The sequence below is a fragment of the Mustelus asterias genome, chromosome 10 (assembly GCF_964213995.1).
Source record: "Mustelus asterias chromosome 10, sMusAst1.hap1.1, whole genome shotgun sequence".
Classification (NCBI taxonomy): Eukaryota; Metazoa; Chordata; class Chondrichthyes; order Carcharhiniformes; family Triakidae; genus Mustelus; species Mustelus asterias.
The window spans coordinates 105,080,824-105,107,682 of NC_135810.1; the positions used below are offsets into that span (position 1 = coordinate 105,080,824).

The 26,859-nt window shown below is 41.5% G+C and overlaps 1 protein-coding gene across 1 annotated transcript in view; it reads right to left on the reverse strand.

The window, feature by feature from the left end:
• The window catches only part of c2cd3 (C2 domain containing 3 centriole elongation regulator), a 112,948-nt gene that overhangs the window by 58,725 nt on the left and 27,364 nt on the right, over positions 1-26,859 (reverse strand). The window contains exons 8-15 of the mRNA XM_078222361.1: positions 26,140-26,287; positions 23,654-23,832; positions 20,999-21,208; positions 16,932-17,047; positions 16,024-16,142; positions 7,527-7,661; positions 2,913-3,416; positions 1,955-2,106 (exon numbers count right to left, since the gene is read on the reverse strand). Coding sequence (XP_078078487.1) covers positions 1,955-2,106; positions 2,913-3,416; positions 7,527-7,661; positions 16,024-16,142; positions 16,932-17,047; positions 20,999-21,208; positions 23,654-23,832; positions 26,140-26,287 — 1,563 coding nt within the window. The remainder of the gene's footprint in view (positions 1-1,954; positions 2,107-2,912; positions 3,417-7,526; positions 7,662-16,023; positions 16,143-16,931; positions 17,048-20,998; positions 21,209-23,653; positions 23,833-26,139; positions 26,288-26,859) is intronic.

Sequence of the window (26,859 nt, forward strand, 5' to 3'; positions counted from 1 at the left end):
ACAGCCCACCTTGACACTCGGCAGCCCACATCTGCCTCCAATCAGCATCTGGGGGCGACAGGCTCAAGTGAGATCCTGCCATTCAAGGGTCTTTCTTCTAAGTAGGTGCAGCAAGTTTGGAAATTTCCCAATCCGTGTTACCCAACTCTGGTGCAATGATCCAGGCCAAAGTTTTCATAGTTTGCAGAGTGGAAATAATTTGCATAAATAAATAATAAGAAACCCACGCTGGGTGATTAAATATTTAGAACTGTAAACATTTTGAAAAATAGAACATCATGTTCATTGTGGATTCAACTAAGTCATAAATTTGGATTCAACATACTTTACCAAAGAAACAGGAGTACCCCGAATAAATTTGAATTTTAACTGACAGGCATTCATATAGTTACATCCAACACATACTTTTGGAATGTGGTCACTATTGCAATGTAGGAATGTAGCACTAATTGATACGCAGTAAACTCTCACAAACAGCAATAGAATAATCATTGGATAATCTGTTTTTGTGATGTTGATTGAGGGATACGTATTGGTCATAAAAACTGGAGATACTTCAAAATAGTGCCGTCCGCCAGATTTGGCAGATGGGGCCTCAGTTTAATGCATCACCCAACCATTTAGCACTCCCTCAGTACTGCACTTGTATGACGATCTTGATTTTTACGTTCAAGCCCTGTAGTGAACCTTGTGAATCAGAGGCAAGATTGTGACCAACTGAGCCACAGCTGACATTGATCCTACAAAGTAGAGAAATGGCTGCTTGATGATTTATGTTATTTGTTCATGACTAAAATTCAACAGCAAAATTCAGTCTGAAAGCTTCTGCAGAACCATAAAAAGAATAAAAGTAAGGAGTTTCACTCTAGAAGGCTCAGTTCTCCTATACTAGTGTTGTATGTAAGATCTATACCAATTGTGTTTTCAACCTACATTTCTGCGCTCCCAAATTTCACCCCGAATCTCCTCACTTTCAAATTAACTGGTAGCCTTCAGCAAATGTGTTTTGGAAGAACACCATGTCGCAGGGCTTTCCACAGTTAGGTGGCACAGTGGTTAGCACTGCTGCCTCACAGTGCCAGGGACCCGGGTTCTATTCTGACCTGGGTCACTGTCTTTGTGGAGTTTGTACGTTCTCCCTGTGTTTGCGTGGGTTTCCTCTGGCTGCTCCAGTTTCCTCCCACAGTCCGAAAGACATGCTGGTTAGGCGGATTGGTCATGCTAAATTCTCCCTCAGTGTACCCAAACAAGCGCCGGAGTGTGATGACTAAGGGATTTTCACAGTAACTTCATTGCAGTGTTAATATAAACCTACTTGTGGCACTAATAAACTTTAAACTAGTTCACTTAATTGAAAAAGTGAAGGAAGTTCTCCCTTTCTGAATTTACTATGGCTGCTGATCATCATCACCACCAGACATGTAATCCTTAAATCTACATCTGATTACTTCACATAATGGATTTAGTTATTTAAAATGTGCATTGACAAGTTCTGCAATTTTGGATGGTCAATTCTAAAGTTCAGATTCAAAATTCAAAGGTAAATGGACATCACTCTCCAGGAACGTATGTACGCCCATTCCTGTCTCCTTCTAGCCCTGTCAAGCCACTAACAACTGACGTCTAATGGAAGTTGTTGCCTCAGCTTACAAATAATCTCAAATGAACAAGACAAGCATTTTAGCACTTATTATTATGCCATTGAAACAGTAACAGCAAAAGGCAGCTGCCCTTGGGTGGTGAAGAAGAGGAATAAACAGGAAAAGGCAACCAGGTCAGGATGCAATGGGGATAGCAGAGGTAGTGGTGTAGGATAAGGCAGTGGTGGGTGGCAGGCAGCATTCTTTGAGTGCAGTGTCAGGGCGTGCAATCCTGTTAAAGGTCTTAGATTGGCCAATCTATTTGTGGTTACGCTTAAACAAATATGCCATTTCATCTGGTGAATGCTACTTACCTAAAAGATAAGTAAAATTGATGAAGAGGAAGCTTCACAAGGCCAAGTAGCTTTTCCTGCCCTGTGTTAGTCACTTTATTCCAGATCTCGATAATCATCATGTTATTTTTCATCCTCTCTAGTAATCTGGAAGTCAATGTGATTGGAGCTACCTAGCAAAAAAAACCCAAAAAATCTACCTAATACTTGAAATAGTTCTGAAAGTGAATCCATCAATAATTAAGTACAGTTCACATCACAGGCTGGGTTGTCCAATCAAAATTCATAGTCTAATTTTTCTTTCTTACACCCTTCGCATGTAAATGGCAGAGTTGCTGCAAAATTACATTTCTTTAAATTATGATTACACTACTATACTGAAATGAACAAAATCTAGGGCGGCACGGTAGCACAGTGGTTAGCACTACTGCTTCACAGCTCCAGGGACCTGGGTTCGATTCCCGGCTTGGGTCACTGTCTGTGTGGAGTTTGCACATTCTCCTCGTGTCTGCGTGGGTTTCCTCCGGGTGCTCCGGTTTCCTCCCACAGTCCAAAAATGTGCGGGTTAGGTTGATTGGCCATGCTAAAATTGCCCCTTAGTGTCCTGAGATGTGTAAATTAGAGGGATTAGCGGGTAAATATGTAGGGATATGGGAGTAGGGCCTGGGTGGGATTGTGGTCGGTGTAGACTCGATGGGCCCAATGGCCTCTTTCTGCACTGTAGGGTTTCTATGATAAAATAAAAATTCTGCATGAAGAACTAGAATAGTTTTTAGGTTAATTTACAGTAATCAGAAGGTGTACTGAACAACAGTTTTTCTCCTCCCGCAGCCACAGCACACATTCTCCAATGGCCTATTGGCCATGTACATTTTTATAGCAATGAAAAAAAACAAAAATCTTCTTAACATCTTATCCAAAATGTTAGTGTATGTGATCTGTTAATATTTGCTGAATCTCTATATTAAAAAAATCTTACCAGTGAAAAGTTAAAAACTGGGCAGCTTGTGCTCCAGCTAACAGGGGACCTCGTCACCTCATCTGTGCTGAAAAGCTTACACTTTAAGTAGATATTGTACTGTTGCTGCATCGTGCCATCTCCCATGACAAAGTCTTTTCCATTAGGCACCATCAGCAGAACATGCAATAAGAAACCCTCTTCTTCCTCTACTGAGGAACTGAATTGTCCTATTAAATTTTGCACTGCAGGTACAGAGGAAGGATAGGAATGCTCTGACTGGTAAATTCTGGGTACATCTTGCACATGACTTTGCTTCAACTGAACTTTGATATTTTGTTTAGATGAATCAGGGGCATGAGGTCTAACAGGACTTGGATCCACTGGACACACATCAACACCTTTGGGCTCCGGTGGCAAATTTGGTCCAGGGCTGGATACAACATAAGCAATCTTAGGAGAAGCAGCTAATCTGGCATTAGCGCTGGTGAAATCTTTGTTGTCAGCTGCAAGCTCCACAGACACCTACAAAACAAACCAAGTTATAACTTTAATGAATAAAGTAAAAAGATAATAAATCAATAAACCTTTCAGACTCAAGTATTAATATTTTCATTCCTCTGTTCTGTCAATACCCTTCCCTGCCGCTCTCCTAAAACTGACTCCTTGCTGGGCATCAAGTCATAATCCAGAACGCTCCTTGCCAAAATGACCATCATTTACATGCGTCTAGATGAGCAGATCGGTAAACTATTTTACTTGAAAAGGTTATCACAGCCTCACCTCGGCCCAGATTTTCATTGAGTCAGGTGCGCAGTCAGGAGACTTCCCAGCCCTGTGAACCCAACCTTTAAAAAATATCTGCCTGCACTTACAATTTCCAGTTGAGGGGAGGGTCTGTCAGGTTCGGATGACTGGGGCGGATAGAAAAAGCCCCTCAATGCAATACTTCCCAAATTTTGAAGGAGACATCTCTGGGTTATCAGTCTAGTGTCAAAGTTGTAAATGATGTCCAACTGTTAGCTAACCCAGTGGCCAAGACTCGGTGGATGAATGTTGACAATGCTATGTTCATCATCCCATCCATTTGTCTTCTTGCCATCCATCTAACCAATGCACCCACACCGTGGGCCTGTTTAAGTCCCTGATATCTGCATACCAACATGGCATAACAGTCTGACTAAGAGGAATTAAACCAGTAGGGCTCGGTGGTTGCTGAGCACAGTATGCTACCTTGGAGTCACAACCACAACATACATGGCAACAAGCATATGTGCAGAGCCATTCCCTTCACCATACCACAAGCAGTATTCCTTGATGAAATGTTGAAAGTGGTTAGTGTATGTAGGCACAAGAAAGTGAATGAGAGCAATGTAATCTGAATTGCACATGACCATTTCACCTTACCTTAAGACCATAAGACATAGGAGCGGAAGCAAGGCCATTCGGCCCATCGAGTCCACTCCACCATTCAATCATGGTAGATTTCAACTCCACTTACCCGCTCTCTCCCCATAGCCCTTAATTCCTCGAGAAATCAAGAATTTATCAATTTCTGTCTTGAAGACGCTTAACGTCTCGGCCTCCACAGCCCTCTGTGGCAATGAATTCCACAGACCTACCACTCTCTGGCTGAAGAAATTTCTCCTCATCTCTGTTCTAAAGTGACTCCCTTTTATTCTAAGGCTGTGCCCCCGCATCCTAGTCTCCCCTGCTAATGGAAACAACTTCCCTACGTCCATCCTATCTAAGCCGTTCATTATCTTGTAAGTTTCTATTAGATCTCCCCTCAACCTCCTAAACTCCAATGAATACAATCCCACGATCCTCAGACGTTCATCATATGTCAGGCCTACCATTCCCGGGATCATCCGTGTGAATCTCCGCTGGACCCGCTCCAGTGCCAGTATGTCCTTCCTGAGGTGTGGGGCCCAAAATTGCTCACAGTACTCCAAATGGGGCCTAACCAGTGCTTTATAAAGCCTCAGAATTCTCATGAATAGAATGTTGCACAGAGGAGCCATGGAGGAAAAGAGGGGACAGTGGCCTCGCAATTCTCAGATCAGGACCGGCAAGTCTTATTTGAGGAAATCCAGAGGAGAAAAATAGTCATATACCCTTCTGGTTATCAGAATCCACCCGCCGCAACCAAGAAGGCACGTATGGAAATTGCGGCTGCAGTGAGACGACCAGATGTTCGCCAGCAAGTGCATCTCCAGCGTGAGTGCTGGGTGGAAGACTTTTGTCCACACTGCAGTTTCGCACTTTGACTTAGCTGTGGGCATTGCAGTTTGGTAGGCCATGTATGATTTAGGCAGTACTGGTCATTTACTGTGCCCACAGTTGTGGCTGCACTGGCATCCCAAGTGCCACAGGATCTGATTTGTGCAGTGTGCGGAGTTGTTCATGAAAGTCAGGAATGGACATGTTGGTGGCATAGGCGCCTCGGTTACAGTCAATGGGCATTCATGTGTGGAGGGCAGGTTGTTACGGCCTTATTACCGTGTTTGAAATATGAAGAGCAATGTGTATGATGGAGGATATCAGCCACACGAATGTGACTGAGTCAAAGTCTTTGATGTTCATTTGCTCCCTTGCAAAGGCTGGGCAGTCCTTTGACGAATTGTGGCGAGAATTTTTATATGGAAATATGACACCAGGGACTGGCTGGTGGTGTGTTATATGGGTGGACTTCATGAAAATCTATTTTGAACAAGGGCCCATCTGGCAATGAACCCCTCCTGCACAGTGAGAGCCCTGGCCACGTGGCAATACCTCCCTGCTTCTCTACCATTGGCAGGCTCCTCGTCAATATCCATTTCAGAATTAGCAGAATGTACTGGGATTTCCTCCTCCTCCGACGTAGCAGTCCTGCCCATGGCCTTGTCATCATCAATTTGGAGGTCTCCCTGCAGCACAACGTTGTGCAGTATGCAACAACTATTCTGAGAACCCTAGCTGGGGCATATTGCGGAACTCCACTTGAACAATCAAAGCACCCAAATCTTATCTTTAAAACGCCAATGGCCTGCTCAATGTGGTCCTGTTGAGGTCTTGGTGAGTCCTGATAGTTCTAGTTGCATTTCGGATTGTGGGTTTCGAAAAGGAGTGATCAGCCACGTTCTTTACTGGTAGCCTTTCTCCTCGAGTCTACCCAGATGTGTGTTGGCAGCTGAAATAGATGGGGTAGTTGCAAGCTCTTTTGTGTGAAGGAGTCGTGGCAGCTGCCCAGGAACCTTGCACACACTTGAAGAGCAACCTTGTCATCACAAACCACATGGAAATTGATCAGAGTGGAAGGACTTCCAGTTGACAGAGGTGTCCGCATGCTGAGGTGGGGTTCAACATGGGTGCACTTTATTACACCCTGTACCTGAGGCAAGCCTGCAACTAGGATAAAGGCTGTGGCTCTCTACATCCGAGATGCTAAACCTAAAAGGAAACTAATTTGCTCGTCCATATGATCAAGCAGGGCATTAGTCACTGCCTGAATGCAGTGTGCTGCTGACTAGAATATGCCAGCTTGGTCTCCAAATGAGCCCTGGAGAGGCATAGGAATTTTGTGTGACAGTTAACTTCACATCCACTGACAGGGCTTGATGTGGATTGTGACACCAGTTGCTGCTGGACCATTTGTCACAACCTAACGTCTCAACCCAAATCTGCTTTGGCACTGGTTTCCATCAGATTGAGATATGATGTCTTAGGTCTGTACACCCTCCCACAGGGCGGAAACTGGTTTTCCTCTCACTCGCCCAACACTTTCCTGGTGCCGGTGTCACAGGCTCTTCCTCCTGACCGTCAGCCTTCCTGCTGGACTCAGGCTGCTCACATTGACTAACTTCTACAGCGTATATGTGAGGGAGTGCCATGCCATCAACAGAAATCAGCCTGGTCTGTTCTGCACACATTGAGCTCCACATTACAGGGACGCCAAAACCTGAATTCACAGTTGATGATTTAAATGGCCAGCAGCCTGTGAACTGTGCCCATGCAAACCCCAGCTCATCACTCCTCGTGGTTCCTGTCCCAGCAAAAATAGGGAGAGTCATGTTTGAGGGAAGGAATTAGGATTTCTGCCTTCATCCACCAATTTGGCCATGGAGAGGTTCTCTCTCCACCTTGATAAAAATTCAGGCCCTATTGCCCACAATCATGCATTTGAACCAAGGAATGCTGTTGATTAGAGAGCAGGAACGGGAACCTGGCTACCTCTGTAACATGGGGGCATTGCCACTGCAACCAATTAGAGATCAGTTAACAGTACAGACTAGATATTGAGCCTAAAACCTCCCTGGTCTGGGCAGCATGGGTACACACTGCATTAACCAGATGAGTCACCGGATAAATTCACCAAGTACTTTCTTTCTGCAAATTTTTTTAAATTTCTATCATCTAATTTAATATTAGTTATTTGACAGTTAAAAACAGTTCAATACAATGAATGTGGTTTTGCCTAGCATTGCTGCAGATGGCAAACCATATTCTTTACTTATTTTGGCCTTTTTGAATGCTTTTTTCTTGCAACTTTCTATTACATACAATTCATCAACCAAGAAAGGACACAGGTGAGGTGATCTGCACTGCAGCTTTCAATTCTCCCTCTCAAACCACTATATAAATTTGAAGGCTTACCTTTAAAGGGCCAATCTGTTGCTGCTTCCCTTTATTGTCACACACCATTTCCACAGGCAATTCACTGGTTACAGTTAACAAATCTGACTGAATGACAGATCGAAGAGCAAGACTAGCTGTGCCGATCAAAACAGGCTTCAGTGAAGGAAAGGAAAAATATAATTTGGTTAGAACGGCTTAAACAAATTATTTCACACAAGATTATTTATACACATTATAAAATGCCTGTTGCTGCAATAAATGCAGTGTGTTATTTGTGCGTTTTAAATATGTATCTTTGATAACACTGCGCACATTAGAAAGAGTTTGCTCAGTTTTCAGGGAGAGAAGAAATCAGAATCTGGTTCCTCATCTGTTCACAGATGCCTCCTTGTGGTCAGCTCCTGATATCATGGCAGAAATCCGAGAGCAATTCAGGCTCCGCTCTCTTAGCTTTTGGTCATGCTCATACTAATATCAACAGGTGATCAGAGAACAAACAAAGTCACCAATAATGCATTAAGTTATATTCATTGGACAAAAAAATGCTCCAAAGTGCTGGTTTAGTCACAAGTTTTGCTGAATTGACAGTCCAAGCTATCCATTCCGATTGTGGGAATATAGGAGCAGGAATAGACCATTCAGCACCCCGAGCCTCCTCTGCCATTCAACTAGATCATAGCTGATAGTCTAACTCAATGCCATTCTGTCACCGATCCCTTGAGGTCATTAGTATCTAGAATCTCTATATCTTAACCATACTCAAGCTTCCACAACCCTTTGGGACAGAGAATTCCAAAAATTCATCACCCGCTGGGTGAAGAAATTCCTCCTCATCTCAGTCCTAAATGGCTTGCCATTTATTCTGAGACTGTGTCCCTGGTTCTGGACTTAACGATCAGGAGAAACATCCTTCCTGCATCTACCCTGTCTAGCTCCTTAAGAATTTTGTAAGTTTCTGTGGTAACTTACTGCTGGACCATCTGTCACAACCTAATGTCTCAACTTGGCCATAAAAAGGTAGTCGAACGCATTGCGATATTTAATATTCCTCTGCTAGGAAGATGACCCAAAGTGGAAGACAACTCAAAGCATTTGTGTTTGCATTGTTCGTCCCTGTACTGTACACAATTTTACACAGGGCAATCATCGAGGGCTTAGGATTGTGGTGATTTTGAATGAGTGCAACTAAATGTGTGGGTTAGGTGGACTAGCCATACTAAATTGACTCTTAGTGCCAGGGGGATTAGTGGGGTAAATACATGGGATCATGGGGATAAGGCCTGGGTGGGATTGTTATCAGTGTAGACTCAATGGGCCAAAGGGCCTCCTTCTGCACTGTAGGGATTCTGTGATCATCCAACTGTACTAAATCCCCAAATGAAATGTCCCCCTGGTTTTCATGGTGTTGCTAAATTCCTCACTAGCTTGTAAGTCTTTGCCCAGCACACACACACAGGAATTGAGCACTTTTTAGTCATCTGCAATTCTGGTCACCAAGAAAAAAACCTTTCCACATATTCAGTCCAACCCCTGTTCTTGTCCATTAACTCACTAATAGTCCTGAACATAGTCATGGTACTGCTAACCTGTTTTTCAACGGTGAACTCATCAACCCCCTGATCAGAGCCCTTGACCACCGCTCACTTTGTAAACTAGCTACTACTTGCACTACTCATTGTGCAAATCTTTGTAATCCATGCTAAACCACAAATTTTTCTTTCCTTTTTATTTTGCTATTTTCTCCTTGTCGCCAAAAATATGTGGTAACTTGGTCATAAAAAAAGTAGTCAAATGTGTTGTGATATTCAATCTTTTTTACGTATAAAAATGTTGAGATACAATACAGCATGAACTCAGAATTGGAGGCAGCTAATTACACAGGTCCCTCGTAGTTATGACTAAGCCCGCAAAAACCAGCACTACTGATGACACCACTCACACATGCTCATACCCACTAAAGACATCAGTATATACTCCAAAATAGGAAGATGCTTACTATAACAGTTTATAACAATTTCAATTAGGTCAAACCTTATTCTCCTGAAAAAAATATAGGTTCAGTGTCCTCAATTTCTCTTCAAAGGACAACCCTGCCATCTCAAGAATTAGTCTGGTGAACCTCTGCTGCACCCCCTCTATGCTAAGTACATCCATGCTTAGGTAAGAGGACCAAAATTGTATGTAATGCTCCACATGTGGTCTAACCAAAGTTCTATGCAACTGAAGAAAGACATTGTTATATATTGTATGTGTTACCTGGCTTGCCGTACTTTGCAAGCCAGTGCATTATTCAACTGCTGAAGCAGTTAAGGATAGTTACGATGTTAATCACTTCCTGTGCTTCAAGTGTACTGATTGATCTTGAAAGGTACCAGGACCAATTACTGCCATACTCAAATCTAACATACAAGGCCAAAATACCATTTGCAGTCCTAATTGCCTGCTGCATCTGCATGCTAGCCTTCAGTGACTTATGAACAGGGAAATCCAAGTCCCTTAGGATACCAACATTTCTTAATCTCTCATCATTTAAGAAATATGCTGTACCTCCATTCCTCCTACCCAAGTGGATAACATCTGCCATTTTCTTGCCAATCACCAAGTCTGTCAAAATTCACTTGAAGCCTCTTTGCACCATCCTTAACACATATTCCCATCTAGTTTTGTGTCATCCACAAACTTGGGCATATTACGTTTGGTCCCCATTTTCAAATCGTTGATAAAGATTCTGAACAGCTGGGGCCCAAGTACTGATTCAGCTTGTCAACTTGACAATGACCCATTTATTGCTACTCTCTAGTGTTTTGTCCATTAACCCATCCATTCAAGTATATTATTCCCTATTCAATGTGTTCTAATTTTGTGTACTAACCTCCTGTGTGGGACTATATTAAAAACCTTCTGAAAATCCAAATACACCAAATCCATTGGTTCCCCCTTATCTCTTCTGCTGGTAATGTCCTTAAAAAACCTCCAACAGGTTTGTCAAACATGATTTCCCATTTGTAAATCAATTGTGATTCTGTCCAATTATTTTTTTTTTTTAAGGGTCCAGTTATCACATCCTTTATAATAGATTTTAGTATGTTCCCCAACTACTGACATCAATCTAACAAGTCTGTAGTTCCCTGTTCTCTTCTCCCTTCTTTCCTAAAACAGTGGGGTTGCATTTATAACATTCAAAATGCATCCACCTCTTTCAACACTCCAAGATGTAAAGTTTAAAGTTTTAAAGTTTATTTTTTATTCGTCACAAGTAAGGCTTACATTATTGCAATGAAGTTACTGTGAAATTCCCCTAGTTGCCACATTCCGGCGCCTGTTCGGGTCAATGTACCTAACCAGCACGTCTTTCAAACAGTGGGAGGAAACCGGAGCACCTGGAGGAAACCCACGCAGACACGGGGAGAACGTGCAAACTCCGCACAGACAGTGACCCAAGCCGGGAATCAAACCCGGGTTCCTGGTGCTGTGAGGCAGCAGTGCTAACCACTGTGTCACTGTGCCGCCCCCGTGTAGCTCATCTGGATCCTGGGGCATTTAACTTGCAGTCAGTCCCATTAATTTCTCTAGTATTACTGTTTTCACTAATATTCATTTCTTTCAGTTACTCATTCTCACAAGTCCTTGGTGTTCTATTACTTCTGAGAGTTTTTTTTGTATCTTTCCCCGCGAAGACAGACACAAAACAATTATTTAACTTCTCTGCCATTTCCGATTATAAATTCTCCTGTCTCTGCTTGCAATGGACCTATATTCGTCTTTGCTAAGGTTTTCATTTTTACATAATGATAGAAGCTATCACAGACCATGTTTATGTTTTTTGCTAGCTTAAATTCATATTCTATTCTCCCTTTATCAGTTTATTGGTCCTCTTTTGCTGAATTTGAAAATGCTCCCAATCCTGAGGTTTACTACTTTTTTGACAACTTTATAAGCCTCTTCCCTTTGATCTAATACAATTTTTAACTTCCTTTGTTAGCCACATTTGACTCAATTTTCCTATTGGACTTTTGTGCCTTAAAAGGAAGGGATATTTATTTTAAACCACATATCAATTCTTTAAATACAAGCCATTGCCTGCTACTATTATATCTTTTAGTGTATTTTCCTAATCCACCACAGCTAACACATCCCTCATACCTTTATAGTTTCCTTTGTTTAGACTTAAGACTCTAGTTTTGGATCAAATTACATAGTTTTCAAACTTAATGGAAAATTCCTATCATATTATGGTCACTCTTCCCTAAAGGTTCTTACAATGAGATTGTCTTTTTTTTTCATTGCATACATAATACTATATCTAAAATAGCTTATATGTAGATTGAAGTCAGCCATGATTATTGTATTACTCTTGTTACACGTGCTTCTAATTTCCTGATTTATATTACACCCTACATCTGGTTTAGTGGCCAATAAACAACTCCCAGCAATGTCTGCTGCCCCTTGATAATAAGAGCTGAGATCAGTACATCAGTGAGAGGGGATATTGTTCTTCAGATTGAAGATCCTCTCTCCTGTAACAATCTCATCCCTTAATATTAATGCTGACTCCACCTCCTTTTTCTTTCTGTCTGTCCTTCCTAGGTGGAGGAGAGATTATGAACTGCCTTCTAAGGTTCTAAATAGGAATTCACTGAACTGACATTTCCATCCTTATCCTTCTGCTCACAATCACGGTGGCTACATGCTTTTATTGATCCAAGCTGGAGATCCAAATTTAACAGTAAATCTCACCACAGCGTGATTTCTAGAAAAGCCTAGTGCCACCAACTGTTCTGACAAAGTCAAGATGAAAATGTACTGTCCTTTATGATCACGCCAACAGGTTTGGGTTAAAATTGCCAATTGTAGCTGGATCTTTTCTTGGAAGATTCATGAAATAACCTTAATCAAAATAACGATGCAAATTGATTGAATGCTAAATTGAAGTCAACTTGATTTTTTTTTCTTGTTCTCAAAATATGTTTTTCAATTGAACTTCAGAGCAGTGGTTAACACTGCTGCTTCACAGCACCAGGAACCCGGGTTCAATTCCCGACTTGTGTCAGTGTGTGTGTGGAGTCTGCACGATCTCCCCATGTCGGCGTGGGTTTCCTCCGGGTGCTCCAGTTTCCTCCCACAAGTCTGAAAGACGTGTCGGTTAGGTGCATTGGCCATGTTAAATTCTCCCTCCGTGTACCTGAACAGGTGCCGGAGTGTGGCGACTAGGAGATTTTCACAGTAACTTCATTACAGTGTTAATGTAAGCCTAACTGTGACACTAATAAATAAACTTTAAAAAGCAAAAGATGAAAGATGTTTTTGCAGGAATTGAAAAACAAACAAAATTGGAAATTATGAAATCAAAGAACAAAGAACAGTACGGCACAGGAACAGGCCTTTCGGCCCTCCAAGCCTGCGCGATCATGATGCCTGCTTAAACTAAAACCGTATGCACTTATGGAGTCCGTATCCTTCCATTCCCATCCTATTCATGTATTCGTCTAGATGCTCCTTAAATACCGCGATTGTACCATCCCCCACCACTTCCCCAGGCAGCGTGTCCCAGACCTTCACCACCCTGTGTAAAAGACTTGCCTTGCACATTTTCTCTAAACTTTTCCCCATGCACCTTAAGGCTATGTCCCCTAGTACCTGACTTTTCTACTTGGGAAAAAGCATCTGACTATCCACTCTGTCCATGCCACTCAACCATGTAAACCTTTATCAGGTCACCCCTCAAATCCAAGAATATCGGATGCAATTTCATTTCCTAACATCTCACTGGCTGAGATTTGTCCCTCCATGTGATCACCATCCATCATTTTGCAATCAGATTGGTCACTGATGAGGAGTGGCAAGGAGGTTGAGGGGTGTGATTGGAGGATGCAGTTATTAATCAGAGGCTGGAGAAAGGGAGGCGGAGTAGATCAAGATGTCCTGCTGATTTTTCTACTAGGTAATCTGCAACAGTGTCCATTTGGGAGAGTCCAGAACAATCTGGTATTGTTGACAACCCAAATGATATTGCTTGGCAATGTTGAATTAAAACTTCAGCCACTTCAAATTATTGATCCAGATTTTGAGACCAGTAGCAAAGAAACAGCAAATGCTAATCTCATCGATGACATTTGTCAATAAACGTTTTGCAGGTTTTAACACACAAATTTGCTTTAATCTGGCACCCGTTTTGGAGTAACGTCCTCTAAAGAGGATGTGTGATATCTGCAAACTGGGCAAAAAAAACGCCAAGCCAATTTCTTTGAAGAATTCTTACTGAGTCATGCAGAGTTTAAAGCAGAAGTAGAAAGCAGAAAGAGGCAGAAAAAGAGCAAAAGGATTTTTTTAAAATACAAAGTATGTTTCCCCTGTGAGAGAGATTAGAATTAGGGTACAGTGTTTAAAAATAAGAGGTTTCCAAGACAGAGACAAGGAGAATTATTTTCTCTCAGACGGTTTTAGTAAATTAAATTCTCTTCCCCAGAGAGCAGTGGTCATTGAATATTTTAAAGGTTGAGTTAAATGGGATTCTTGATTAACAGGGAATCAAAGGATTGTCGCTGCGCAGGAGGTTGTCATTTGGCCCACCATGTCTGCATCAGTTCTCCAAATGAGCAACTCACCTGGTGCCATTCTCCTGCTTTTTCCCCGTAACCCTGCACATTCTTCCTTTTCAGATAACAGTCTGGTTCCCTTTTGAATGTTTCAGTTGACGCTGCCTCCACCACACTCTTATCATAGTGTATTCCAGACCATAACCACTCATGATGTGAAAACATTTTTCCTCATGTTGCTTTTCCTTCTTTTACCAATTACTTTAAATCGGCATCCTTTGATTTGATTTATTATTGTCACATGTATTAGCATACAGTGAAAAGTATTGTTTCTTGCGTGCTATACAGACAAAGCATACCGTTCATAGAGAAGGAAAAGAGATAGTGCAGAATGTGTTACAGTCATAGCTAGGGTGTAGAGAAAGATCAACTTAATGCAAGGTAGGTCCATTCAAAAGTCTGATGGCAGCAGGGAAGAAGCTATTCTTGAGTCAGTTGGTACATGACCTCAGACTTTTGTATCTTTTTCTTGACGGAAGAAGCTGGAAAAGAGAATGTCTGGGGTGCGTGGGGTTCTTAATTATGATGGTTACTTTGCCAAGGCAGCAGGAAGTGTAGACAGGGTCAGTGGATGGGAGACTGGTTTGCGTGATGAACTGGGCTACATTCATGACCGTTTGTAGTTTCTTGCAGTCTTGGGCAGAGCAAGAGCCATACCAAGCTGTGATACAACCAGAAAGGACGCTTTCTACGGTGCATCTGTAAATGTTGGTGAGAGTCGTAGCCAACATGCCAAATTTCCTTAGTCTTCTGAGAAAGTAGAGGTGTTGGTGGGCGTTCCTAACTATAGTCAGCATAGGGAGATCAGGACAGGTTGTTGGTGATCTGGACACCTAAAAGCTTGAAGCTCTCGATCATTTCTACTTCGTCCCCGTTGATGTAGACAGGGACATGTTCTCCACTGCACTTCTTGAAGTCGATGACAATCTCCTTCGTTTTGTTGGCATTGAAGGAGAGATTATTGTCGTCACACCAATTCACCACGGTGATGTTGTCAGCAAACTTGGAGGGCAATTTGGCCACACAGTCATAGGTGTATAAGTAGTAAAGTAGGGGGCTGAGAACACAGCCTTGTGGGGCACTGGTGTTGAGGATGATTGTGGACCGATGTTGAGGATGATCATACGTCATCATCTTGCTTTCAATCCTTTCAAAGTTTCTCCCTATCTACTCTGTCCAGGCCCCTCATGAATTTGAATACCTCGATCAAATCTCATATTGATCATCTTCGCCCCAAGGAAAACAATCCGAGCTTTTCCATTCTATCTTCATTACTAAAGTTCCTCACCCCTGGAATCACTCTTGCAATTCTTTTCTTTTTGAACTGAGCCTGCTAATACCTTCACATCCTTCCTGAAATGTGATACCCAGAACTAGTTGCAATATTCCAGCTGAAGCTGAACTAGTGACCAATACAAATTCAATACAAACCTCTTTGCTCTTGTACACTGTGCCCTTATTAATTAAGTCCAACATACTTTACGCTTTATTAACTGCTAACTCAACATAGGTTTTTAGGGGGTAGGCAGGAAAATAGATTTGAGACAACAATCAGATCAACTACAATCTTATCAAATGGCAGTGCAAGCTCAGGGCGGAATGGCCTACATCTGTTCCTAATTCTTGAGTTCTTATGAGTACATTGACAACTGTGCGCTTTGGCATGGAGCGGGGCTATCTTGCACAGACATTTCTGGATCTGTTGTTTAATTGTTCATTTGCTGATGCCAGAAGTGGCTGCCAAATTGACCCCGTTATAGTGTTGTTAGTTTCACTGTTAATCTCATCATAAAATCTGACCCAACATTGATTATGGGGTAAATTTCAAATTAGCTTGGCTTAAAAATTTTAAGAACATACCAGGTCACAAATTAAATATTTACATTATCAAGTCTTTTGAAATGTAGTTGAAGTCTAACCTTTTTCTGTGTACTCTTCCTGGAGTAAATTTTGAACAGAAGATCTGAGTTCCACCATCGCTCTATCATTAAACCACTAAAACAGATAGGAAAAACAAAGCGCTGCTGGAACTTAACAGCTGTAGAAAATAGAAAACAATTATTTTTTTAAAAAAAGTAACTATAATCCCTAGTATTGAACCTTTAAATATCCACTGTTACCTCCTGCCACAATTAGCTAGCTCAGGACAACCTTAGCAATAATTTTCTCTTTCGCCATTGTCAAGGTGACCATTGGGTTTTGCTTCCATCATCCAAGCCAAGGATTCCTTGGTTCTACCCAGCATGGAGCTCACAAGAGCAAGATGTTAGGAGACCTACTGTACTACATCTTTTCTTCCTCCTCCTCATACCAAAAATAAATTTCAATAACTTCAGGAAGAAACTTCAGCTAATTTTTCTGAAGGCTCAATTCAAAAAGAAATGGAAAAAATAAACTTCACTTAAAATCAATAAAATACGGCTGCACTAGCTATACTGTGACATTTACCATAGACTTGAATACCAATATTGTGTCTCAAATACAAGTTAAGGCCTTTTTAAAATTACCATTTCAATATTTTATCCTACTCTAAGGTTTCTCCAAGACTCATAAAATTCCCTATCCAGCAATGTGGAAAATGTGGCCTCTTGTCAATTTTGAGATAGCAAAGCAAGTTGGCAGCTCAGAGAAGTTCATTGTTTATTCTCTAGTAGGGACGGACGCCACAATAATTTCATGCCTTTCATTCATTACCTCTGTCTCCAGCTGACATGGTTAAGAACACAAAAAAATTACCTAAAGACAGAATTATATTTTGGGATATAATGTTAACCATACACAATTTTTAATTAAATGCACAACCAACGTGTTTGTCTATTTGTCTTACCTTCTCTTGTAACTTTACTGGAGGCTACCCGTGTAATTTCAGAGGCCATTGACACACCTCTAGCTCCACCTCTTGAAGGTGTGGCTACAGGAAAGTCATACTCAACAAAGTAAGTGCTGCGGAAAGTTAAAAAAAAGGAATTGGGATTTAATTCTTGAAATAATTATTTTCTTCAAATGAAGTCAATAAATTGTCTGTAGCTTTATCATTAATGAATCTATTGAACCATAAAATCCCTGCAGTGCATAAAGAGGTCCAACGAGTCTGCACCAACTCTTGGAAGAGCACCATACCCAGCCCCTCCCGCCCCCTCCCAATCCCCATAACTCTGCACATTTAGAACGTAAGAACTAGGAGCAGGAGTAGGCCATCTGGCCCTTTGAGCCTGCTCTGCCATTCAATAAGATCATGGCTGATCTTTTTGTGGACTCAGCTCCACTTACCCGCCCGCTCACCATAACCCTTAATTCCTTTACTGTTCAAACATTTATCTATCCTTGTCTTAAAAACATTCAATGAGGTAGCCTCAACTGCTTCACTGGGCAGGGAATTCCACAGAATCACAACCCTTTGTGTGAAGAAGTTCCTCCTCAACTCAGTCCTAAATCTGCTTCCCCTTATTTTGAGGCCATGCCCCTTAGTTCTAGTTTCACCTGCTAGTGGAAACAACTTCCCTGCTTCTATCTTATCTATTCCCTTCATAATCTTATATGATTCTATAAGATCTCCCCTCATTCTCTGAATTCCAATGAGTAAGCCCCAGTCTACTCAGTCTCTCCTCATAAGCCAACCCTCTCAACTCCGGAATCAACCTAGTGAATTTCCTCTGCACCCCCTCCAGTGCTAGCATATCCTTTCTCAAGTAAGGAGACCAAAACTGTACACAATACTCCAGGTGTGGCCTCACCAGCACCTTATACAGCTGCAACATAACCTCGCTGTTTTAAACTCCATCCCTCTAGCAATGAAGACAAAATTCCATTTGCCTTCTTAATTACCTGCTGCACCTGCAAATCAACTCCTTGTGATTCTTACACAAGGACACCCAGGTCCCTCTGCACAGCAGCATTTACCCTGCTAATCCACTTAACCTACACATCTTTGGACACCAAGGGGCAATCTAACATGGCCAATCCCCCTAATCTGCATATCTTTGGACTATGGGAGGAAATCGGAGCACCCGGAGAAAACACACACAGGCACGGGGAGAACGTGCAAATTCCACACAGACAGATAGTCACATAAGGGAATCTGGGTTCCTGGCGAAGTGAGGCAGCAGTGCTAACCACTGTGCTGCCCTATATCCCCCAGCAACATACTGGGAGTCACCACTCACCAGAAACTAAAAGTAACAAAGCCCATACAAATGACTTCCAAAAAATGAAATACATTAATTTCTATGGATCTGCTGCTGGAACTATTTTAACCACACTGACTGGTCTGCGACATTATACCCTCATATACTCGAGGGTCATCCAAAACTGTTGCTAGTATTTTAACACACAGCAAGTCCCATTCTCCTATCACCTCGGGACCAGATCAGAAACTCCAAGGTATATTATGAAGTTAGCCTCGACCCCCAACTTTTATGATTTTGGCATTAGGGTGAGCATAACATATTCTGCTCTAGGTATGAATCAATTGACCCACTAGGAAGCTTTTATCAAAACAAATTTTATGTAAGAACACAGTTAGAATATAACAAAAAGAATCAGCATAACTCTTACCAATGCATATACTTAAACATGACAAGTTATAATTCTTAACAGCTAACTATCTTTATAGTTCCAATGTAAGCAGTACCCATAGACATTAATCCCTTCTTCAGAATCAGTTGGCACCAGATATGCTCACGTGGATGCTAGATTTCCAGCCTTTTAACACCTCTGGACAGAAATCCAGGCAGACACATGTCTTCTGACTCTCATATAACCACCTCCAGAGAAACAGCAGAATCTCAGAGACAGAAGCATATTTCCTGACAGATTCCAGTCTCCAACTCGAGAAAGAGACACAGAGAAAGCAACCTCCCTCTAAAGATCCCAAGCAGCAAACTGAGCTGGATTTTTCTGTGTGAGCCTAGCTCCACCCAGTCACCTGATTTTTCTGTCAATCAACCTAATCAAGTCCTACTTTGCAAAACCCCAGGGGAAAACTCAAAAAACAGAAAAGCATTAGTCCAGATTAAAACAAATATTCTAGTAATTAGGAGCAATTATGTTGCTGCAGTAACAATACAGGGACCCAGCAGCACCAGTTAGAATGGACTGTTAAAAACAATCCTGCACAGAAACATGACTCAAATATATTTCTTAACAGCACTGTATTGTCACACCCGTGTTTGATGACCTACATAGGTTTCTGGTCAAGCAATGTCTTAATTGTTAAATTATCTTAACTGTTTTCAAACCTATCCATGATCTTTTCTGTCTCTAATTTCCTTCAGCCCCACAACCTTCCAAGATATCTATATTTCTTTACGACTGGGCTCTTGTACATCCGCAACTTGAAGCGCTCCACCATCGGTGGCCTCAACATCAGTTGCATTCTACCTCCTGCTTTCCTCCTTTGAGACAGTTCCTAAAACATTTCTCTTTGACCAAGGTTTTTGGTTACCTGACCTAATATCTCCTTATATGGCTGGTTATCAAATTTTGTTTAATAATGCTACTGAAAAGCGCTTTGGGACATTTTATTATGTTAAAGTTGTTGTTGTTGATTCATGTTCCCCTAACTGATTGAACTGACTTAACTGTCGAGAGTTATCCCAGCCTTCAGTGATAATGCTTGCTTGCACTTCAAAAAAACCAATTTTACCAGGAACGGCTATGGTTAATTTGTCCTCTCCAAAAGATACATAATCACTGCATAACATTTTCTTATCTTTCCCTCTGCAATCATGTTATCCATTAGAACAAGGAGTAGCAGCAGGCCTGCTCAGCCATTCAACAAGATAATGGCTGATCTGACTGTGGCCTTACCTCCATTTTCCTGTATGCCTCCACCATAACCCTCAACTCTCTTGTCAATCAACAATCTGTAACTCAGCCTTCAATATTCAATAACCCAGCTTCCACTGCTTGCTGGGGAAGAGAATTCCAAATACTAATCACCCTCTGAGAAGAAACTCTTTCTCAACTCAGTCTTAAATGGAGACTTTTGCAGCCAAGTCATTTCAATGTGCAATTTCTTTTATGTAGGGATGAACTGCTTTTTTAACCAACCAAATCAATCACTTGGAGAATACAAGTAGATTCCCAGCCATTACTTTCAGACGTCCAGCACACAATAGAAAGGAGACTGATAAAGCAATCCATAAATATTAATAAGACACAAATACAAAATTCAGGTATGTCAGCCAAGAATCAATTGCATTTACACAGCAATGGTGGGGTATGCTCGACCAGCCTATTCTAAGATGTGAAAGAAAGAACTTGCATTCATACAGACTTTCAAAATGGTTGTTAGACAAAAGCCAACCAATGAACATCTCCAACAAGAGCTTTGCGGAAGTTTCCTCTTAACCTACGTTAGCATTGCCATTACAAAATCCCCCCCCCAGTAACTGACCAGAAACCTAACTAAACCAGCCACAAACATGCAGTGGCTACCAGACCAGATCAGGGGCTGGCGATTCTGCACATTCTGGCCCACCATCTGACTCTCTAAAGCTTCTCCATTATCTTTAAGATACAGTCAGGAATAGCCTCCGTTTGGCAGAATGAGTGCAGCGGCAACAATACTTTAGAAGTTCAACACTACGCAGGACATAGCAGTCTGTTGATTGACAACACATCTACCACACTGAACACCCACTTTCTTCACTACTAAAAGACTGCAACTGTGACAATGCAGCACTCTCTTAGTTATACACCAAAACAAAACTCTACATGATGTATTGAAGTGAGGTTTAAACCCACACCTGCTAATTCTGAGGGAAATGTGCTGACAAATGTGTCAATCTGACACCGCAAGGGCAACAATATTCTAGCTAACCACAAGTACATAGCTTTCCATTTTAGAGGCAAGCTTAAGAACTGCACATTCTGTGACATTTCTGAAATTACCATTTTCTTCCTGGAACAGGTCGAGGTGGCTTTCCACGACTGCCTTTTTGTTTTGGGGTTGTTTGAGTGCTATCTGGAGGAAGTTTTAGTGTTTCAATGATAACTCTGGCCAGATAAATGCGACCCAGCAGGGTTAGTCTATCAACACTCAATTCGATAGCTTGCATCCCCTGCTCAGCTAGTAGAGGGCCTTCTTGCACAGGGTAGGAGCTGTAGAGAAGAGACATTAAAATGATTAAACATGTGCAATTCATAAAAGCTAAGCAATTGCAAATCTTCACTCATCTTTATAAAGAGCAGATTGCTCTAGTGTATTCAGGGGATAAATGCATGACATAATTCTGAGCTATAATATTTAAGGTTGCCAAATACAATATCTTGTGAGAGGTAAGTAGCTTGAACTGAAGTGGTGGTGAGTGTACAACAAAACCCCAGGAGAAATTGGAAAGCCAAAATTCCCATTACTAACTGACACAAATAAACACTGGCTCATATATGAAGACTGACCGGTTGGTGCAGTTCCAATGGGCTACGTAGCAATAATTTCAGACAAGAGAATCATAGAATCCCTACAGTACAGATGGAGGCCATTTGGCCCACTGGACCTGCGCCAACAACAACAATCTCACCTAGGCCCTATCCCCATAACTCCACATATTTAACCTGCTAATCCCCCTTGACACTAAGGGGCAATTTAGCATGGCCAATCAACCTAACCCACACATCCTGTCCATCTAGAAACCTATCCTTGAGTAAATGTATGTCAGCACAATTCACCATCTTCTGAAGATGGAAAAAAGCCCAGACAAATATTGTTTGCGAAGGCAGGATGGTGGGTGGGTGGGTGGGTGGGTGGGACAGAAAGCATCTTTTATGTTCAAATATTTATCCAGTTACGTTTTAGAGAACATGGATAAGAGAATGAATTTTAAATCTTAAAATAATATTAATGATAATGAATGATTAAATATCAAAGTTGTCAATCACTTAAGAAAGGAACCTGTGTGGCAGATAGTTAGGCAGCATTGCAGTCAGCATAAAAGATAATCAACAGCAATACATGGTGGTTATTCTTTTTAAACTTAGTGATGACAGAACCATCAAAACAAATTCAGCTCTGGACATTAGTTGATTCTGTTTGAATCAATTACACCGTTAAAAAGATTTATACAAAACCACATTATTAAACACTAAATATGAATATATGTTATGCTTACATTAAGTATGTAGCTTTTTTGTTTATTAATTCATGGGATGCCACTGGCTAGGCCAGCATTTATCGCCCATCCCTAATTGCCCTTGAGAAAATGGTGGTGAACTGTCTTCGTTAACCACTGCAGTCTCTGTGGTGCAGCACACCCACAGTGCTATTGGGGAGGGGGCTCCAGGATTTTGATCCATTTTGAAAATTATAGAATACTGGGAACATGTTTATTTTCACCAACGTTTCAATTCTACTTCTATTATTTCAGCTAAATCAGGTAACAGGAATGTTCAGTTTAGAAGTTCAGACTAATCTTAGTGGTGCAGTGCATTAGGGCACGACATACTAAAGTAAAGTTAAAGTTTATTCATTAGTCACAAGTAGGCTTACATTCACACTGCAATGAAGTTACTGTGAAAATCCCCTAGTCGCCACACTCTGGCGCTTATTCAGGAAGAATTTAGCATGGCCAATGCACCTAACCTGCACATCTTTGGCCTGTTGGAGGAAACTGGAGCACCCGGATGAAACCCACGCAGACACAGGCAGAACGTGCAAACTCCACACAGACAGTGACCCAAGCCGAGAATCAAACCTGGGTCCCTGGCGCTTTGAGGCAGCAGTGCTAACCACTGTGCTGTTAGGATTCGGGACCTGAACCCCAAGGTACTGAATGAAGCTAAACAAGACCGTAACAATTTTTTAATTTTGGCATAAATGTGAGGATAAGATGTTCTGCTCCAGGAGTAACTCCACTGACAAATTAGAGATCTTTTATCAAAACAAGCTTTATTCATAATCCAGTCTAAATATAGCTTTAACAAAATGAAACAGCTTAGCTTTTAACAGTTGAACAATAAAAAAAGGAAACTCTAATTTCTAACTTAACACTATTTCAGTTCCAAATAAGCAACAGTCTCTTAAGACTCAAATGCTACTTTAAATATAGTTAGCTAACCCAGTATACTTGCTATAAATTAGGTGAACACCCTTGAAGCTTTCAGAAAGGTTTTGATTTTCAGAGTAGCTTGCAGACTTCTGTTTTTAAACAACCTCAGCCAGAAATTGAACAGAAAGCTGTTTCTCTCTCTGCTACGTACCTAGCTCCTCCTATTAACCACAGTATCACATGACCCCGTATACCTAAACAAAAACCCCAGCTTCCACTCCTTTAATCAAAAAACCCAGGTGGCCTTTTCATTTGTAAACAAGAGCCGTTAGTCCTCTCCTAAGTAAACACTACATGGTTAAAATGAATAATTATCCCGCTTTCCCAACATCTGAGCTGTATTGCTTCCACACATACTGACTGCCTGTAAAACAAAAACTCAATCTTAAACATTTCCCTTAAACCTAAAATATATCAATAGGACAGTGTCATCACAATACTGTGCTACACATTGCCGCATGCGAGTTCAGAATGGCTTAAATTCTGTAAAATAGCGTATTACCTGACATTCCTTGCTGCCTCATTTTGATTCAAATCAATAACATTGTGATCTGATGCAAGGCGGGACAATCCGTGCTGGTTATGGATATCAGCTTTGTGAAGGGATTGTTGTCTCATTTTTGTCTTCGAGGTATCCAACTCATCTTCACTAGTAAAATCACTTGCACTACTTTCATATTTCTACGTAAAAATAAATAATGGATAAGAACTCAAATTAATACGTTTGAAGGATTAATTTCAAGATTGCAGTAATGTGCCATAGTTCACCTGACATCAAAAGTCAGCTTTTCCAGGTGTACAAAACTTGTATTAAAATCATTATCATGGGGCAGCATGGTGACACAGTGATTAGCACCGCTGCCTCACAGCACCAGGGACCTGGGTTCGATTCCTGGCTTGGATACTTGGGTTGTGGAGTCTGCACATTCTCCCTGTGTCGGCGTGGGTTTCCTCCGGCTGCTCCGGTTTCCTGCCAGTCCGAAAGACTTGCTGGTGAGGTGCACTGGCCATGCTAAATTCTCCCTCAGTGTACCTGAACAGGTGCTGGAGTGTGGCGACTATTCATTGCAGTGTTGATGCAAGCCTACTTGTGACACTAATAAATAAACTTTAAAATAAAACTATATTTCTATTGCAGAAATGGAAAATTAGAGAATACAGGGAACATGATCATTTTCACTCATAGTTTAATACTACTTTCATTTGATTCTATTATTTCAGATAAATCATAGCAGGAATGGTCAATTTAGGAGTTTGGGCTAATCTCAGTGGAGGAGTACGTAAGGGCACAGCATACTGTGTTGCAGTTAGCTACATGCAAGCTCAGAATGGCTCACATTCTTTAAAATATTAATGAAGTGCACGTTATTAGTTGCATCGAAAATATTTGTTGAGCAACCGAGGTAATAATTTTGATGACTGCACTATTTCCATTTCACAATAAAAAATTATACAATTAAATGCCATGCATGTCAACATCTAACATCCCCATGCATATATCCTGATTAGGTTTGTTGTTGCAGGTCAAATCCATTCTCAGCAGCTAAAATATTGATGTCAGCTGATTCTAGAGACCAGCTGAAAACATTTGCTCTACAATTGGTAGCATATATGGAGATGCATTTGATACCTCACGAAAGTGGGTGCAGGTACAGAGAGCCCTGTGGGTATAGGTGCATAAATAATTGAAGGTGACAAGGTAGGTCGAGAAAGTAGTTAAGGGGGAACATCAGGTCCTGGCTTAATTTCACAAGCAAGAAAATTATGAGGCACCTTAATAAAGCGCTGATTTGGCCTGAGCTGGAGTTGTGTCCAATTCTGCTCACCTCATTTTAGAAAGGATGTGAACTCTTTAGAGAGGGTGCAGAAAAAACTTATGAGGCTAGTTCCAGGGATAAAGGACTTCAGTTGCATGCATAGATTGGAGAAGCTGCGTTGTTCTCCTTCGAGAAGGTTGAGAGTTAATAAAAGTGACCAAAATAATGAGACATCTAGAGAGTAGATAGACAGAAGCTTTTCCTACTGGTGAAAAAGAGTCAAGAATGAGTGGAAACAAAAACAGGGAATGCTAGAAAAACTCAGCAGGTCCAGCAGCATCCGCAAGGAGAGAAAGCAGACAGAATGCCTTGGACGAAGGGTCATCCAGACTCGAAACATTGGCTCTATTCTCTCCCTACAGATGCTGCCAGACCTGCTGAGTTTTTCCAGCATTCTTGTTTTGGATTCCAGCCTCTGTATTATTTTGCTTATTTTAGAATGAGCGGACACCAATTTAAGAAGATTGGCAAAAAGTTCAACGGTGACACGAGAAAGAAAAAAAATTACGCAATGAGTTTGATTTATTATCACATGTATTGGTACACAGTGAAAAGTATTGTTTCTTGCGTGCTATAGTGGCAAGGATTTGAAATGCTTTGATGTAATCAGGGGTTTCAACACAGAATTGGATATGCACCTGAGAAGAAAATAAATTGCCCAAACAGAGGAAAGGGCCAAGCATTAGGACTAGCTGAGTTACGCTTGCAGAGGGACGGCATGAGCAAAGAACAGTACAGCACAGGAACAGGCCCTTCGGCTCACCAAGCCTGTGCTGACAAATGATGTCTTTCTAGACAGCACATTCAGAAAGCACAAAAGGTTTTGCATATATATTGGGGTCCAGTTGTCAGTACCACGAAGGTAGTGGTTGAACAAATCTTACTCTAGTGCACTTTCCTGGACTGGATGGAACTGGTAGCAACCAAGGAGCAGGTGCTTAACTGGCCTCTTAGTCGAAAGAAAAAGTGTGGTTTTTCAGCATAATTTCCAGCTAACGGCATAAAGGTGGAAACCATCCGTTTTTAAACATTCCAAATCATTTTGCATTGGAGCATAAAGCACAAGTTTATGGTACATAAAATTATCCATGGCTATTATTAGCCAGAGTCAAATAGTAATATGCTGGCATTAGTTAGTAATTCCTAGGATCTCTGGACCCTTATGACTCACAGGATTCTTGTAAAAGAGATGTTCCAAAAGGCTCTGATCATAATGAGGGTCATTCAGTTCACTTTCATCTAAAACACTACTTCCTGCAGATGGAGTCTCTGGAGGGGAGCCAATGCCATCCCAGTAATGGAGAGGGATAGAGTCAGTACTGTAGGCAAAATAAGAGCAGGTTAAAGTTGTACCAAACAGTAGTGTGTATTACTAATATACAGCAACTTGTCTTCAGCACTAATGGGAGTGAGGGCAGGGGCAGCTCTTGCCAACAGGGATCTCAGTGTGTCAGAGTGCCTGATCAGGAAAGCCGCACTCTCTCCCACTGACCCCCGCATAGAGACCACCAGAGTTTGATGAGTGTCCTCTCCGTGTGGCAGAAGCAGGGAAGAGTCCCTAAAATGGTATTTAATTGGCCAATGAAGAATTTCAATTGTCCTCTGTGGGAGGGGTGGTTAGAATGCTGCCTTCCCCGCTGTTGATCAAATTCCATGGCGTGGAACAGCAATGTTATGCCACCTCCACATTCTATTTTATACCGACCACACTCTACTTCCCAACCTTACCCCGAGGCCCCAGTAAATTCTTCTGCATCTTGGTGAATTAGTTTAAATCCACTATTACAACACTGATTCTGATCAGTATCCAATCCCAAATTGAAAGTCTGAATTTCATCTCAATTTGGGATCAGTACCAAGGGCAGACTGAACAGGGCCAACAAGCAAGGGC